The sequence below is a fragment of the Tupaia chinensis genome, unplaced genomic scaffold (assembly GCF_000334495.1).
Source record: "Tupaia chinensis unplaced genomic scaffold, TupChi_1.0 Scaffold000360_1, whole genome shotgun sequence".
Classification (NCBI taxonomy): domain Eukaryota; kingdom Metazoa; phylum Chordata; class Mammalia; order Scandentia; family Tupaiidae; genus Tupaia; species Tupaia belangeri.
In genome coordinates, this window is record NW_006159856.1 from 1,714,481 (window position 1) to 1,729,252 (window position 14,772).

At 48.2% G+C, this 14,772-nt stretch overlaps 1 protein-coding gene across 2 annotated transcripts in view; it reads right to left on the reverse strand.

Annotated features, from left to right (window-relative positions):
- The window catches only part of ZFYVE28 (zinc finger FYVE-type containing 28), a 117,506-nt gene that overhangs the window by 73,246 nt on the left and 29,488 nt on the right, over positions 1–14,772 (reverse strand). For both annotated transcript variants that reach the window (XM_006152912.2, XM_006152911.3), the window contains exons 5-6: positions 13,875–13,964; positions 7,541–7,642 (exon numbers count right to left, since the gene is read on the reverse strand). In XM_006152912.2, coding sequence (XP_006152974.1) covers positions 7,541–7,642; positions 13,875–13,964 — 192 coding nt within the window. The remainder of the gene's footprint in view (positions 1–7,540; positions 7,643–13,874; positions 13,965–14,772) is intronic.

Genomic DNA, 14,772 nt, shown 5'->3' on the forward strand with positions numbered 1-14,772 from the left:
GTTTTTGTCTCTTCAGTTATCCTGATACAATACGCCCCTCATTACTGCCTGTAGAGCTGGTCTAGTATTGATGAATGCTTTCAGTTTTTGGTTATCTGAGAATACTTTTTTTGAGAGAGAGATTTCTGCTATATAGGGGACATGCACTTGCCAAAGAGACAGAAAGCAAGAAATCACTTCCCAGGGGAGTAGCCATGCCGCAATCCCTTCTCTAACCTGCTCTGGGGATTTTGGGCATGAACGTACACACAACTGGCATGAGTTTAGTTTTTGTTTTGTTTTGGTTTGGTTTGGTTTTGGAGAGGTTTTTTTGTTGTTGTTTTGTTTCATTTTGCTTTGTTTTTGCTACAGGGTGCGTGTGCTTGCCAGAAAGAGACAGAGACAGAAAGTGAGAAATCACCCCCTAGGAGGATGGCCATGCCGCAATCCCTTCTCCTTCATTCTCCTCTCGGGATCTTGGGCACGCACACACATGCACCCAGTGTGAGTTTAAGCCACCGGGTCCAGGACTTGAACCATGGTCGACTACGTGGGAGTTCAGTGACATAGCCATTATGCTAACTGCTGGTCCCCTGGCATGAGTTTTAAGTTACCAAGTCCAAGACTCAGACCACAGTTGACTACATGGTAGTCCAGTGACGTAACCATTATGCCATCCACTGGTCCCTATCCGAGAATACTTTTATTTGTTCTTCCCATTTGAAGGATAATCTTGCTGGATATATTATTCTTGGCTGAAATTGTTTTTCTTTTAATGTTTTGAATACATCTTCCCATTATTGCCTTGCCTGCATTGTTTCAGTTGAGAGGTGTGATGTTAGCCTACTGGGATAACCTTTATAAGTAACTTGAAGTTTCTCCCTTACCATTTTGAGAATATTGTCTTTGTCTTTAACTTTTATTGATCTGTCTATGATGTACTGGGGGGAGGAACATTTTGTGTTGATTCTCTTTGGAGACCTTTTTAGTTCTTAGGTCTGAATTTCTCCATGTTTCTCTATATTTGGAAATTTTTCAGGTAGTATTTCATGAAAGAGGATGTTCACGCCTTTAGTATATTGTTCACCTCTGGAATACCCATTATACGGATACTAGGGCATTTCATGATGTCTAGAATTTCCTGTAAGGTATCCTCATTATTTTCTGGTTTTGGTTGTTTTTTCATTCTTTTTGGTGATTTGGTCTATGTTGGAGACTTTGTCTTGAAGGTCAGAAATTCTTTCTTTAGCATGGTTCAATCTGCTGTTAATGCTTTCTAGGGAGATTTTAATTTCTTGTATTGTATTCTTCATTTCCAGAAGTTCTTTTGCTTCTATTTTAGGGTGTTTCTTTCTTTCTTTCTTTCTTTCTTTTTTTTTTTTTTTTTTTTTTTTTGGAAAATAGGGTGAGTGCGCTCGCCAGACAGACAGAGAGAGACAGAGAGACAGAAAGTGAGAAATCACCCCCCAGGGGGGATGGCCATGCCACAATCCCTTCTCCTCCATTCTCCTCTCAGGATCTTGGGCACGCACGCACATGCGCCCAGCGTGAGTTTTAAGCCACTGGGTCCGGGACACGAACCGCAGTCGACTACGTGGGAGTCCAGCGACATAGCCAATACGTTAACTGCTGGTCCCTTGCTTATAGTTTTTTGAGCAGCCAGAATCTGTGGACAAATTTCTCTCTAGTTTTGGGAAATTCTTGGCCACTGTTTCTTCAAGTATTGCTTCTGCCCACTCTCTGCACTCCCTGTTTCTAGGACTGCAGTTACATAGGCTAGGCCTTCTGAGTATGCTGCACATGTGTCACTTGTTCTGGTTTTTGTCAGTTGTCCTTTCTTATTGGCTTTTCATTCTTTTTTTCCGTTTCCTCTATGCTTCAGTTTGAATCTCTTCTACTGACTTGTCCTTGATGTGTTTTTCTGTGTCCAATCTTTTATTAAACCCATCTTCTGTGTCTTTACTTTCAGCAACGGATTTTCTTAGCTTTAGAATGCCCATTTGTTTCTTTTTTACAGATTCTCTCTTTTTTTTTTTTTTTTTTGGAGAGGGTTTTTATAGGGTGCATGTGCTCGCCAGAAGGACAGAGAGACACAAAGCGAGAAATCACCTCCCAGGGGGGATGGCCACACCGCAATCCCTTCTCCTCCATTCTCCTCTCAGGATCTTGGGCACGCATGCACACACGCCTGGCCTGAGTTTAAGCCACCAGGTCTGGGACTCGAACCACAGTCAACTACATGGGAGTCCAGTGACATAGCCATTATGCCAGCTGCTGGTCCCGAGATTCTAATTCTCTTTAAATTCTCCATCCTCTTATCTCATTTGTGCTCATTCTATTTTCTTACACATATCAATCATAACTGTGTTCAAGTCCTTGTGTGTTAACTCTACTACCTAAATAGTCTTCAGTCTGCATTAAATTTCTGGCTCTTGGGACCAGCAATTGGTGTAATGGCTATGTCGCTGGACTCTCATGTAGTCAACCACAGTTCGAGTCCTGGACCCGGCGACTTAAACTCCCACCGGGCGCATGTGTGTGTGTGTGCCCAAGATCCCGAGAGGAGAATGGAGGAGAAGGGATTGCAGCGTCCCCCCCCACCCCGCCCCGGGGGGGGGGGATTTCTTGCTTTCTGTCTCTCTGCCTTTGTCTTTCTGGCGAGTGCAAGTGCCCTGCAGCAAAAAAAAACTCTCTCAAAAAAAAAATTTCTGGCTCTTCTCTTGACCAGCAATTATATTTTCTTACCTCTTTACATTTTTAGCAAGTTTGGATTATATGAAAGACACAGAGGTTACAGATGATGCTTCCACCAGAGGGGATTTCCCCTTTCCTCTGTTAGGCAGATGGTGAGGACTAATGATCACGTTCCACTCAGAATTTGAGCAGGCTGGGGCTAGGCGGCAGTCTGATTACTACTGGTCTAAGGCTGGAAGGTCTCTGTCTTCCCAGACTCCTGTTTGCTGGAGACCCAGATTTGCCTTTTTAAAATTCCAGTTCAACTTGCAGTCTCCCGCTCTAAGCAGCTTCAAAATCTGGCAAACATCTTGGGACCAGCAGTTAGCGTAATGGCTATGTCATTGGACTCCCACATAGTCGACCGCGGTTTGAGTCCCGGACTCGGTGGCTTAAACTCACACCAGGCGCGCATGTGTGCATGCCCAAGATCCCGAGAGGAGAATGGAGGAGAAGGGATTGCGGCGTGGTCATCCCCCCTGGGAGGTGATTTCTCGCTTTCTGTCTCTGTGTGTCTGGCGAGCGCACACGCCTATAGCGAAAACCTCTTCAAAAAAAAAAAAAATCTGGCAGACATCTCTAGGGCAAACTAGTAGTGTGCTTAAGTCATGCTTTTGTCTTTTAAGAACCCTCAAAGTGCAAACCTCCCCTTGCCATCACGAACTTTCTGCTAGATGCTCTATGAGCTCTGCCAGCCTCATCCAGTTAGATCGTCTTCCCCCAGCGCAGACTCTGCCTAAGAAGCCTGAGTCCTTAGACAAGCCTCAACACCTGGGATCATCAAACGCTGCTGGGGAAAGAATGGTCAGAGACTACCGACCCATCTCTGAAAGGCGTTTCCCTCTCCGAAATTTTGTTTCATCCAATCCTCATTTCCACAGTTTCATTACCTTTAAAAATATGACCTTCCAGAACCAGCAGATGGCGTAAAGGTTATGTCGCTGGACTCCCACGTAGTCAAGAGTGGTTTAAAACTCACACCAGGCGTGTGTGCCTGCGTGCCCAAAATCCCAGGAGGAGACGAGAGGAGAAGGGCTTGTGGCATGGTCATCCCCTCTGGGGGGTGATTTCTTGTTTTCTGTCTTTCTGTCTCTGTCTCTCTGGAGAGCACATGCACCCTATGACAAAAAAACTCTCTAAAAAAAAATTTTAAACACGATTTTTCAGATTTAATTGTTTTTTTCTAGTTGTGGCTGGAGAACTGGCCTGCCACCACCTGAGGCTTCCCGTGTGTCCCAAAGCAGAAGTCTTGCCTGAAATTTTTTATTGTTATTGTTAAGATAGGTCTATGTTGTGATCCTCCAGCTTCAGCTTCCCAAGTTTCTGGAACTTCGAGCACTGCCACCATAGCCGGCTGTTCCCACGGGGTTTCACTGTGCTGTCTACACTGGCAGCACGTGAGGGATCCTCCTGACTTAGCCTCTTGAATAAGTAGGATTACAGGCACATGCGAGCTTGCCTAGCTTTTAGGGTGTGCCAGGAATTGAACTTGAGCCTCCCATGTGAACTCAGTCTGCCAAGTGCAACTTCAACCAGCATGTGTGACCATGGTTGGGTCTGGACTGCATTATTTAAAAACACATCAAGAGGCCTAGTCACATCTGCCTATATTCAATAGTGCTCATTTATTAAAATATCCAGTGATAAAATCGCATCTTATTCATCATATTTTACAACTGACTCCAAGTTCATTTCTTCAAAAAGATTTTTTAAGTATTTATTTACTTCCTCCATGAGTGAAAGAGAGAGAGAGAGAAACAGCATCTCTGCCCTCGCCCAGCCCCAGATGGCTCGTAAGCACACACGTACACAGCACATTGGAGACCTTCTCTGAGAGGTCCTTGGGTGCAAACCTGGAACCTACAATGTGGGTCAGCCTTGCGTGTGTGTGCTCCCCAGAGACAGAGCGATAAGGAGAAGCACACCCTCAGTGGGGCATGGTCATGCCACAATTTCTTCTCCCCCATTTCTCCATCCTGTCAGGATTTAGGGCATGCATGCATATAAGCCCAATAATTTTTTTTTTCTTTTTAAAGAGATTTTTGCTACAGGCTATATGCGCTCGCTGGAGAGACAGAGAGACAGAAAGTGAGAAATCACCTTTCAGAGGGATGGTCACACTACAATCCCTTCTCCTCCATTTTCCTCTCAGGATTTTCAGCATGCATGCACATGTGCTCAACTAAGTTTAAGCTGTCAGATCTGGGATTTGAACCACAGTCCAGTATGTGGGAGACCAGTGATGTAACTATTATGATATCTGCTGGTCCTTCTTTTTCTGTCTTTTTTTTTTTTTTTTAAGAGAGATTTTTGCTATAGGATGCATTAGCTCACCAGAGAGACAGAGAGAAAGAAAGCAAGAAATCACCCCCCAGGACGATGGCCGTGCCACAGTCCCCTCTCCTCCCTTCTCCTCTTGGGATTTTAGGCAGGCATGCACACATGCATGGCATGATTTTCAAGCCACCAAGTCCAGGACTTGAACCTCAGTCAGCCATGTGGGAATCCAATGACATAACCATTACGTCCTCTGCTGGCCCCATGCCTGGCATACTTTTCAGGCTTCCAGGGCTGGGATTTGATCAGTTGGTCATATGGGATCTGGCTCCCTTAACTATTAGACTATGGGGCTAGCCCCAAGTTCATTTTATTTTTTTAAAGAATTACTTATTTAATTTTATTATTATTATTTAAAATTTGTTATAGGGCACATGCACTCACCAGAGAGAGACAGAGATAGAAAGAGAGAGAGAGAAGGAAAGTGAGGAAGCAAGCCTCCATGTCTGGGACTCCCATGTGGGAGTCCAGTGCTTCAACCACCATGCCGCCTGTTGGAACCCCCCAGGTTCATTCTTAACTACTCTTTATTTAGATCCCTTTCTGATTTTTCTTTTTTGGGATGGCAGATGAGCCTGAGATGAAGGCTGTAATTTTTGAAGCCCTGTAATTGCTGAACTACAGTGGTCAACAAGATGATGGGTAAGTCCTCACACTCCCAGGATTCTTCACATTCTCATTTGTCCATGTGTGGGGAGCACAAGAAGTGATTTCACTGGGTGGCAGGCAGTGCTGAACTGGGGCTGCACACCTGGGTCTAGCCACCCCATCCAAGTGACTGCAGTCTTAGTCCATCCTCACTAGCTTTCAGGGATACAACCTTGAGAATGATAATTAACAGGGTCTGGTGATTTTAGATTGTTCACCCTTAATGGGAAAGGTTCTCACCTGCTCGTCACTACAAGGGTTGTTCCCAACACTGAGCCTTCTGTTGCCTTCTGTCCTCACTTCCCCGTACGCCCGCAGAATGGCACCTATCAGCTCCTTTCTCTCAGTGACCCGTAGTGGCCTAGCATGGATGGTCTTCACGGACCTCCACTTCACTCCCTGGAGGCCCACACCACAGTTGGCCCAAGGCCTTCTCCTCCCCCACACTGCCCTACACAGCTCCCTTCCCTTGCCCACACCTCTCTCATAAGACCTTTGTCTGTTCAGGGCACCCTGCATTTTCCTCCCTGGCCTCGATGTCATCCATAACCTCTCCTCATCGCTTGTTATCTCCTCTTCCAGATGGTCACCCAGGGAGGGCAGAGCCACAGCCTTTGAGCCGGGAATCACATCCCCTCAGGGTCAGAAGGAAACAACCAATAACCATATACCATATACCATATGAGCAATGGATGGATTAAGCACACCCACTCTTATCTCCAGTCCACTAAATCACCACTGGTCACTCTGCCTCTCTCATAAGACCTTTGTCTGTTCAGGGCACCCTGCATTTTCCTCCCTGGCCTCGATGTCATCCATAACCTCTCCTCATCGCTTGTTATCTCCTCTTCCAGATGGTCACCCAGGGAGGGCAGAGCCACAGCCTTTGAGCCGGGAATCACATCCCCTCAGGGTCAGAAGGAAACAACCAATAACCATATACCATATGAGCAATGGATGGATTAAGCACACCCACTCTTATCTCCAGTCCACTAAATCACCACTGGTCACTCTGCCAAGGGCCCTAGAGCCCATGGCCTGGTCTGCAGGGCTGAGGGGATGTACACAGCCTGCTGGGGTCACTTTTCACTGCCTGGACTATGAACACCTCTGGCTCCCCATGGGGCAGGATTCTTCACATTCTGGGTCCCCAGAGGAAATCTGGTCCTAGCCTGGCTGAGCCTGAGGATGCCCCATGTGGGGTAGGCATCTAGAGGGCCTCGGGATATCCTGCTGGACCCAGAATGGGCCTTGTAGGAGTCCATGGAGTCACTGACTCAACCAACATCCAGGGAAGAGGGCTTCCTGGAGGCCAGGGGAGACACCTCGATGGACAAGGCCATGGGGCTAAGGAGGCATTCAGAGGACAAAGGGCCACAGCCTTCATGTGACCCCGCCCCATCTCTCTAGGAGGCCACAGCTGGGCTCTGCCCGCTCAGAGAGGCTACCTGGTAAGAACTTGGTCCACATGAGGAGCTCCTATGTGTAGGCACAGACGTCATAGATCAGTAACTGACAGACCAACATCTCAGCAAACTGGCTTAAACGGAAGTAAACTTTAGGGCTTTTGGTGAACAAAGGGGTCAATCTTAGCTTGGTGTAGCCAGGGAAGAGAAGTGAGAGCTTTACCGTCCCTAAAGCTCAACACAAAAGAGCCCCGACCCCATGAGATCACCAGGCAGGGGAAAAGGGACAGGTGAGACCACCACAGGATCGTTTAGGAACCACGGGGAATAATAACTGCCCATCCTCACAGGAAGAAGGAAGACTGGGACTTCAGCACCTCCCCTTCTCAAACCTCCCCTCTCCCTCCCCCCTCCCCCCTCTCGCTCCAGCCCCCAACCTTATTTTCCGCAGCAACGTGTGAAAGGGCCGGAACAGCTCGGACATGTCTTCTACCTTGCGATCCAGGTTCAGAGGTCCATCCGCATAGACCACGAGGCCACTGCATTGGGACATAAAGCCAGTGTGGTTAGGCCCTGTGGTCCCCTGGACAAGCTTGGGACCTCCCAGCTTAGACACTTGCAGGGAGACTTCAGGCTCCTGGGCCACACTGCCCAGTGCACCCGCAGCCTCCCACTTCACCACTTATGACAGACTCTTCAGCAAATTTAGAAAAAGCAATGAAAATTATTGCTTTATCACCTTTTGGGGTTGATTAGCTTATGTTCATTGGAAAGCTCATAATCTAATTATAAAGTCTATCTGTACCCAACGGGGCTGCAATCAGATAAATTAGCATCAAGATTCCTTAGTAAAATCTACCTCCTTAAAAATGGAAAAACTGGATTTGTGTTTAAATCTGTCTGTGGAGGCTTATGAGAATTAGAGCTGAAACCATCTACTCCAAAAGCAAAACATAAGTGAGAGGTGAGAACTGAGGTGCCCATGGGTTCCCTCCCAGCAGTCTGACCAAGCCAATGCTCTCACACCCTTCTAGACAGGCAGCAGACTTCCGCTGCTCCCAGGCAGGACTGACCCTCTCTCCAGGGTGCCTCCAGGCCTCAAGAGGCACTTCTTCCTTGGGGCTGGGGCCCTGTGCAGTCAGGGCTGGCTTCCTCATTGTCCCCATCCCAGCATCCAGCTTGACACCTACTAAAGACCAACCCGCTCAGATGTCACCTCCAGACAGCCCCTGATTCTGCAGGCAGCACCATGTTCTGGCAACCCTGCCCAGTTCTGAGTGTGCCACGATTGTCACGTCGAGATCCGGCTCTCCTCGAGAAGAGAAAAGCTTTCCCTGGGTGCCTCCACATGGGTCTCTCAGGACCAGATAGCTCGGGTCGTGGCGGATCTCAGGTGCCCAGAGAGCATCCACTGCCCAGCATGGTCCCCTTGCTTCCTGTCAGAGCACAGAGGGAGGGCCCTACAAGCTTATTTGCACCAAGGGAGTGGACCAGTGTGGTTCTTCCTGTCAGGATGACAGGTCTTACTGCCAGCTGTCACTGTCCAACACGGAGTCCACATTAGTTTAAGAGTCTTCTTGCTTAACACATCCAGTTCAGTGAGAAAAACTGATATAGAAATTGAATCAAGTGCCTGGTTTTCCCTTAAAAAGATTGTGTTTTATGTAAAAAAAAAAAAAAAAAAAAAAAAAAGAAAGAAAAGAAAGGAAGTTCAAAAATCACAGGAAAACTGTGGGCTGTGCTGCCTCCTGGTCTGGACTATGACGGGGAGAGCACAGGGGGGAGGGCAGAGGATGGCTACAGCCAGGCTTCCATTCCATTTGGTCTGTTGTACAGATTACACAGAAGCTGACAGTTCTAATAATTCTAAGCTGACAGCTGAACTCTAAAGTGCTCAGGAGACAATTTCCCACAATAGAATCTTAGCTTTATGGGTAAGTCAGGGGTCTCAGGACAAAGGCAGAGTCCATATAGACAGAAGGGAGGAGGTTGGGGGAAAGGGCTAGTGAATCCTTGCCTGGCAATCTCATCTTCCAGAAAACAGTGAAAGAGGCAAGGAGTCCATTCCCACCTTCGGAAGTCCTCTCTCAGGGACCCCACAGAGCTCTCCCCACTGCTACACGGGGGATTCAGCCCTGAAACCAGCAATTTACCTGGTATCAGTCCTGCAGGATACCAGAGGGTAGACACCCCAGGGACCACTGTCTATCTGTGCGCAGCAGCAGCGTGCCCAGGAGAGGGCCCCAGTTACCCTCTCAGTGCAGTGAGAAAGGGCCCTCTTGCTCCTAGCCTGTTGTGTTGAGAATGAGGCCCACCCCCTAAGAAGGGGTCTAGAGCCTTAGGAAAGAATCGGAGGGCTTAGCACACAGACCACCAAGACTGCCATGCCCACCTCCTTCTTTGGACAGTCAGGGATCTGAAGACATCCCGTCAGCTATGTCCAGTGTCCAGCTGCAGCACTCAGGGCACTGAGACGTCCCAAACTACCCAGGAAGGGACAAGAAGAAAAGCACCCGAAACTAGGATGCTCCTCGGTGTCCCCGGGGAGTAGGCATCTGAGAGGACAAAGGCAAGCGTCGTCTTCAGCCTCAGGGTTTCCTGTCCCAGTAAGAGTTGGTTAATGGAAAAATTTATGTTATGCATATTTTACCAAATATTTTTAAAAAGAACATTTATTAATTTGATTTCTGTTTATAAAATTTTTATCTACCATGTTTTAGAAACATGTTGTATTAGGACCAGTAGATGGTATGATGGTTAAGATGCTAGTTCCCACAGGATCAGCCATAGTTTGAGTCCCAGACCCAGTGGCTTGAAAATCATACTAGATGCATGTGTGTGCATGCCCCAAATCCCAAGAGGAGCATGGAGAAGGGATTGTGGCGTGGCCATCCCCCTGGGGGGTGATTTCTGACTTCCCCTTTCTCTGGTGAGCTCATGCGCCCTATGGCAAAAACCTAAAAAAAAAAAAAAAAAAAAAAAGAATTTATACACACATGTATATTTGTAAAATCGTGACTTTTGTCACAATTTTTTATACTTCATATGCTAGGGATGTTTTTGCATAGCATTAGAGATTTTTTTCCCTGACATTATTTAAATGGCTGTATTATTGTTCCTAATCAGTCTCTAATTCTGAATGTCTATTGTCCCTTGGATTTTTATGATTACAAGTACTACTTCAGATATATATATAGTTTGCTGTAGGGCCAGAGACAAACGGGGGGTGGGGAGTGAGAAATCACCCTCCTCCCCCACAAGGGGGGATGGCCATGCTGCAATCCCTTCTCCTTCATCCTCCTCTCAGGACTTTGAGCACACATGTTCCTGTGCACAGCATGTTTTTCAAGCCACTAGATCCAAGACTCAAATCACGTAGTCAACCATGTGGGATTCAGCTGCCTTAACCACTATGTCACTGGTTGGCCCAGGGATAACCTTTGTAAGTACGTCATTGTGCCCTGTCAGACTAGTGCCACATCATCCTGTAGAAGTCCACTGTGCTAGCACGTGCCAGGCACCAAGGGCACATGAGTGAGTAAAAGAGTGAGCAACCCTGCCTTCCCGGTGCCCATAATCCAGTGGAGGGGACACAAAAATAACACAAACCCCATTTATACGAATAATCCACATGGGCAAATCTATAGAAATATAACACAGACTGGTGGTTCCCTAAGGGTGGGAAATGGCATGAAGGATCAGAGGGGAGTGGAGGTGATCACTAAGAGATAAGGGGGTATCTCTCTGGTCAAATTAAAATATATAAATAAATAAATAAATAAATAAAGTTAAAATGATCAAAATACTTCCAAAAATAAAAAAAATAAAAAAGAGATAAGGGGTATCTTTTCTTCTCTTTTTCCTACAGGACACATATGCTCACCAGAGGAAAACATGAGAGACAGAAAGAAAAGGAAAGTGAGAAATCACCCCCTGGGAGATGGCCATGCAATCCCTTCTCCTCCACTCTCCTCTCAGGACTTTAGGCATGCACATACAAATGCCTGGCATGGTTCTCAAGCCACCAAGTCCAGGACTTGAACCTCAAAGCCAGTCATGTAGGATCTAATGCCTTAACCTTCACATTACCTGCTGGCCTCAAGGTAAGGGATATCTTTAAGGGGTGACAAAAATGTTCTGAAATTAGTGACCATTGCTCAACTCTGTGAAAGTACCAACACCCACTGAAATGTACACTTTAAAGACATGAGCTGTGGGGCCAGCAGGTGGAGTAGTGGTCAAGGTGCTAGACACCCACATGGACAACCACGGTTTGAGGTTCAGACCTGGTGGCTTGGGAATCATGCTGGGCACATGTGTGTGCGTGCTCAGGGTCCCAGGAGGACAATGGAGAAGAAGGGATTGAGGCGTGGCCATCCCTCCTGGGGGGATGATTTCTAACTTTCCCTCTCACTGTCTCTCTTGCAAGCTCACAGACCCTATAGCAAAAATCTTAAGAGAAAAAAAAAAAAAAAAAAACCAGACCTGAGCCATATGGTAGTAAATTATAGCTCAATAGCATTAATAAACAAGTAACAGAGTATGTAAGCCATGTACTGGAGGCTGTCATATGCCCAGAGAAGGAAGGGAGGCTCAGAGGTGGGGGAGGGGGCAGAGTGGAGGGAAAAACTGTGACAGAGATTCAGGGAGGTGAGGGGAGGTTGGAACCTGGGCAGAGACAGAGGCAGAGAAGCCAAGTGCGATGAGCGGATTTGCAGAACAACCAGGAGGCCAGTGAAGCTCCTGTGCAGGGAAGTGGGGGAGGGGGGTTCCTGGGCATGGTCCTCACAGGGTGTGGGCGGGGCAAGTCACTGGCCATGGACTCCCTTGGACAAAGCCATTACTCAACCCAGTTGGGAGCTACAGGAAGGTCTGCAGGAGCCACATGACTGCCTCATTCGAACACAAGCTGGGAGGGTGGATGCAGATGGTTTGGGATCTGGTGAGAAGGATGCTGCCACTGTGCCAGAAGAACGAGGAGCCCCTGGGGCAGGCTGGGTCCTGGAAATGTCCAGGGAGCTGTCTGATCTGTGGCGGGGTCTCAACTCTGCATAGGTTGAGTGGGTTGAGGCTGGGAAGTGCCCACTACCTAAGTGGAACCTCAGGCCTTGCTCACGGAGGGGAGCTGCCAGGGCTTAGCTGCAGGCAGGAAAGGAGGACCTGTAGGTTGGGAGCGACCAGGGTGGGGGGGAGTCAGATGGGGATTGAGAAGTGACTACGGGTTCTAGAGGCTTCATTAAGCCTCTTTATTCCTTTAAAGAACTGTATTAATATAAATCTCTAAAAGTAAAAGCAGTGTGTCAGAGTATGAAGCTCCCAGGCACTCGTACTCTCCCGAGGATGAGAGTCCCACGCAAAGCCACCAGCAGTGGGGGCCAGGCCAGGGGCACGGGGCATGTAGAACCCTTCCCAGCAGCTCTGAGCGTGTCCAGGAGAGCACATGCCCAGCTTCAGTCCTCACTGGCCAGTGCTAAGGCCAAACCCATTTACCTCCAGTCTGCAGGTTCTTGCATGGGGGCTGAGGCTCGGACCCTTCCAGGACACCCCACCCTGGCCAATCTCTCAGGCCTCAGTTTACCAGCACCTCCACCTCAGGCCAGGTCTGCCACAGAACTGGTTTTCTGCTTTCTTTTCAAAGAGTAGTTTCTGTATCGATGGGCTGGATGTGATTCTGTCACGTGGAGCTGCTGGCCTGAGCACTGCCTTTGCTGTAATGGGCCAGCAATGACTTCTCAGGGGTACAATTGCTGTGCAAAGACAAAGCTGTGGGGCCTGGCATCCAGCTAGTGCTCAGTAAGTGTCAAACCACACTATTTCCAGAGCAGGAAGGGACTGGAGCACCTGAGGAGCAGAGGAGTGAAGGGGAGGGGCAGCCCTGGGTCCTCTAGGCTTCCTCCTTCCTCTGTGCTCTGGGCACTCTTAGATGTCTCCTGGGAGGTGTGCCCCAGTGTACCTACAACACAGAGACACCATCTTGCAAGGATATGGTCCTAGGTATATAGGCACGGGGTGGGGGGTCCATTATTTCTGCACAAGTACCTCTGAGTCACCCCTGATCTCACTCCAGCCCTGGCACGGCCTAGACCCCTTTGCACATGCTGCCTGCCTGACCTGCCCCAATCCACAACTCACTCCCTGTCTGGCTCCTACTCTTGCTTTGGGATTTTTGCTTGAGGCCAGCTGCCATGGGAGGTGGACAATGAGGAGTGGGAGAGGAAGCCAGTGGCAGCCCTGAGCTGCAGGTGTGACAGGTTGGGGGTGGGGCATGGATATCAGGAGGGGGCGGTTTCAGGAGCAGCTGCAAAGCTCAGTTCTCATACCTCCCCACCAGCCCTCAGAACTACCCAATCAAACCAATCAGATCCTCTTGCAAGAACAAAGGGCATCTTGTTCTCTAGTTACTACAAAGCCTCTCTGAGAGTTCTTGCAAGGTCACTTTGTTCTCGGGTGCATCCTCTGTGTGTCTCAGGCTGCCTTCAATCTCACCTCCAGAGGTGGGTGATGAGTGTGGGGCCATCTTGCACTATTTAGGGTGGGGATCTCTCCCTCGGCAGTGCAGAGAGGTAAGTAGGAGGTGTGCAGATCACCTGGCTCTTCATCTGCTGAGGGATGAGAGCAGGTCACTTGGTGACAGTGCTAGGGCGGCTGAGCAGCCCCTGTCAAGGGGGTATGAGTTCTATTTATTGGCACCTGGAAGGGATCTGATACCATCAGCCTTGACAGTCATACTGGATTTCTGCTAAAGGACTTCCCTGGGTGGGAAGCACTTACCACACAATGGCCAGCCTTGGGATGGTGAACATGAGGGCCGGTTCATAGTCATCAATCATGTCCTGGGTCAGGTACCCAAAGTCCAGGGCCCTAGTCAAAGTTGGGGGAAGAGAGAGAAGGATGAGCAGTGACCTGCCTGCATCCACAGGTCAGACCTGGTAGAGGGGCAGCATGCTGAACCCTGGCCTGTGCCACACGCAGTGGGTAAGACAGGAAGGTGGCCCAAGCCACCCTCTGCCTGCACACACGCCAAGGGCTGCCGCTGAGAAGTGCCACACTCTGCTCTGGAAGACCCTACGCAGACATGGCTTAATCTCAGCCTTCCCATCTTGCCATCCGCCTGCCTCTGACTCAGTCCCAGAAAAGGACAGAAGAAGCAGGGAGTGGGTAAACCTGTGAGGACAGCGACAGCATCCAAAGAAAATAAGAATAATCCATTCAGCAGCCCCGCTTAACCAAGAAACTGCAACAAGTGTCAAAAATAAACAGAAAGCGGAAATACTGCCCCAAACAATTTAACGCTTCCCTGAGAAACCGAATTTATTTTCACTCCCAAGATGCCTGCAAATGGCTTTTTCTACACTCGGTGATCAGGTGCTGCTGGCTTCATGGCTTTTCAAAATAAAAGGTATTTTCTGTCATCTTACTTTCTGGCAATCTGAAATGTCTCTCAAGGCATAAATAGTGAATAATCTGGGTTTTTTTTTAATACCAAACTTATGATGTGATATTAATCCATATCCAAACTCACCAATAGTATTGCATGGGTCACACGGAGAACTAGTGTGTTAAATATTACCCCAGTTCCACTTAATGGGACCTGATGAGAATATTGATGATTTACCAAAAAAAAAAAAAAAAAAATGGGTATAAGAGACCAAAACCCCAGCAAGCACAC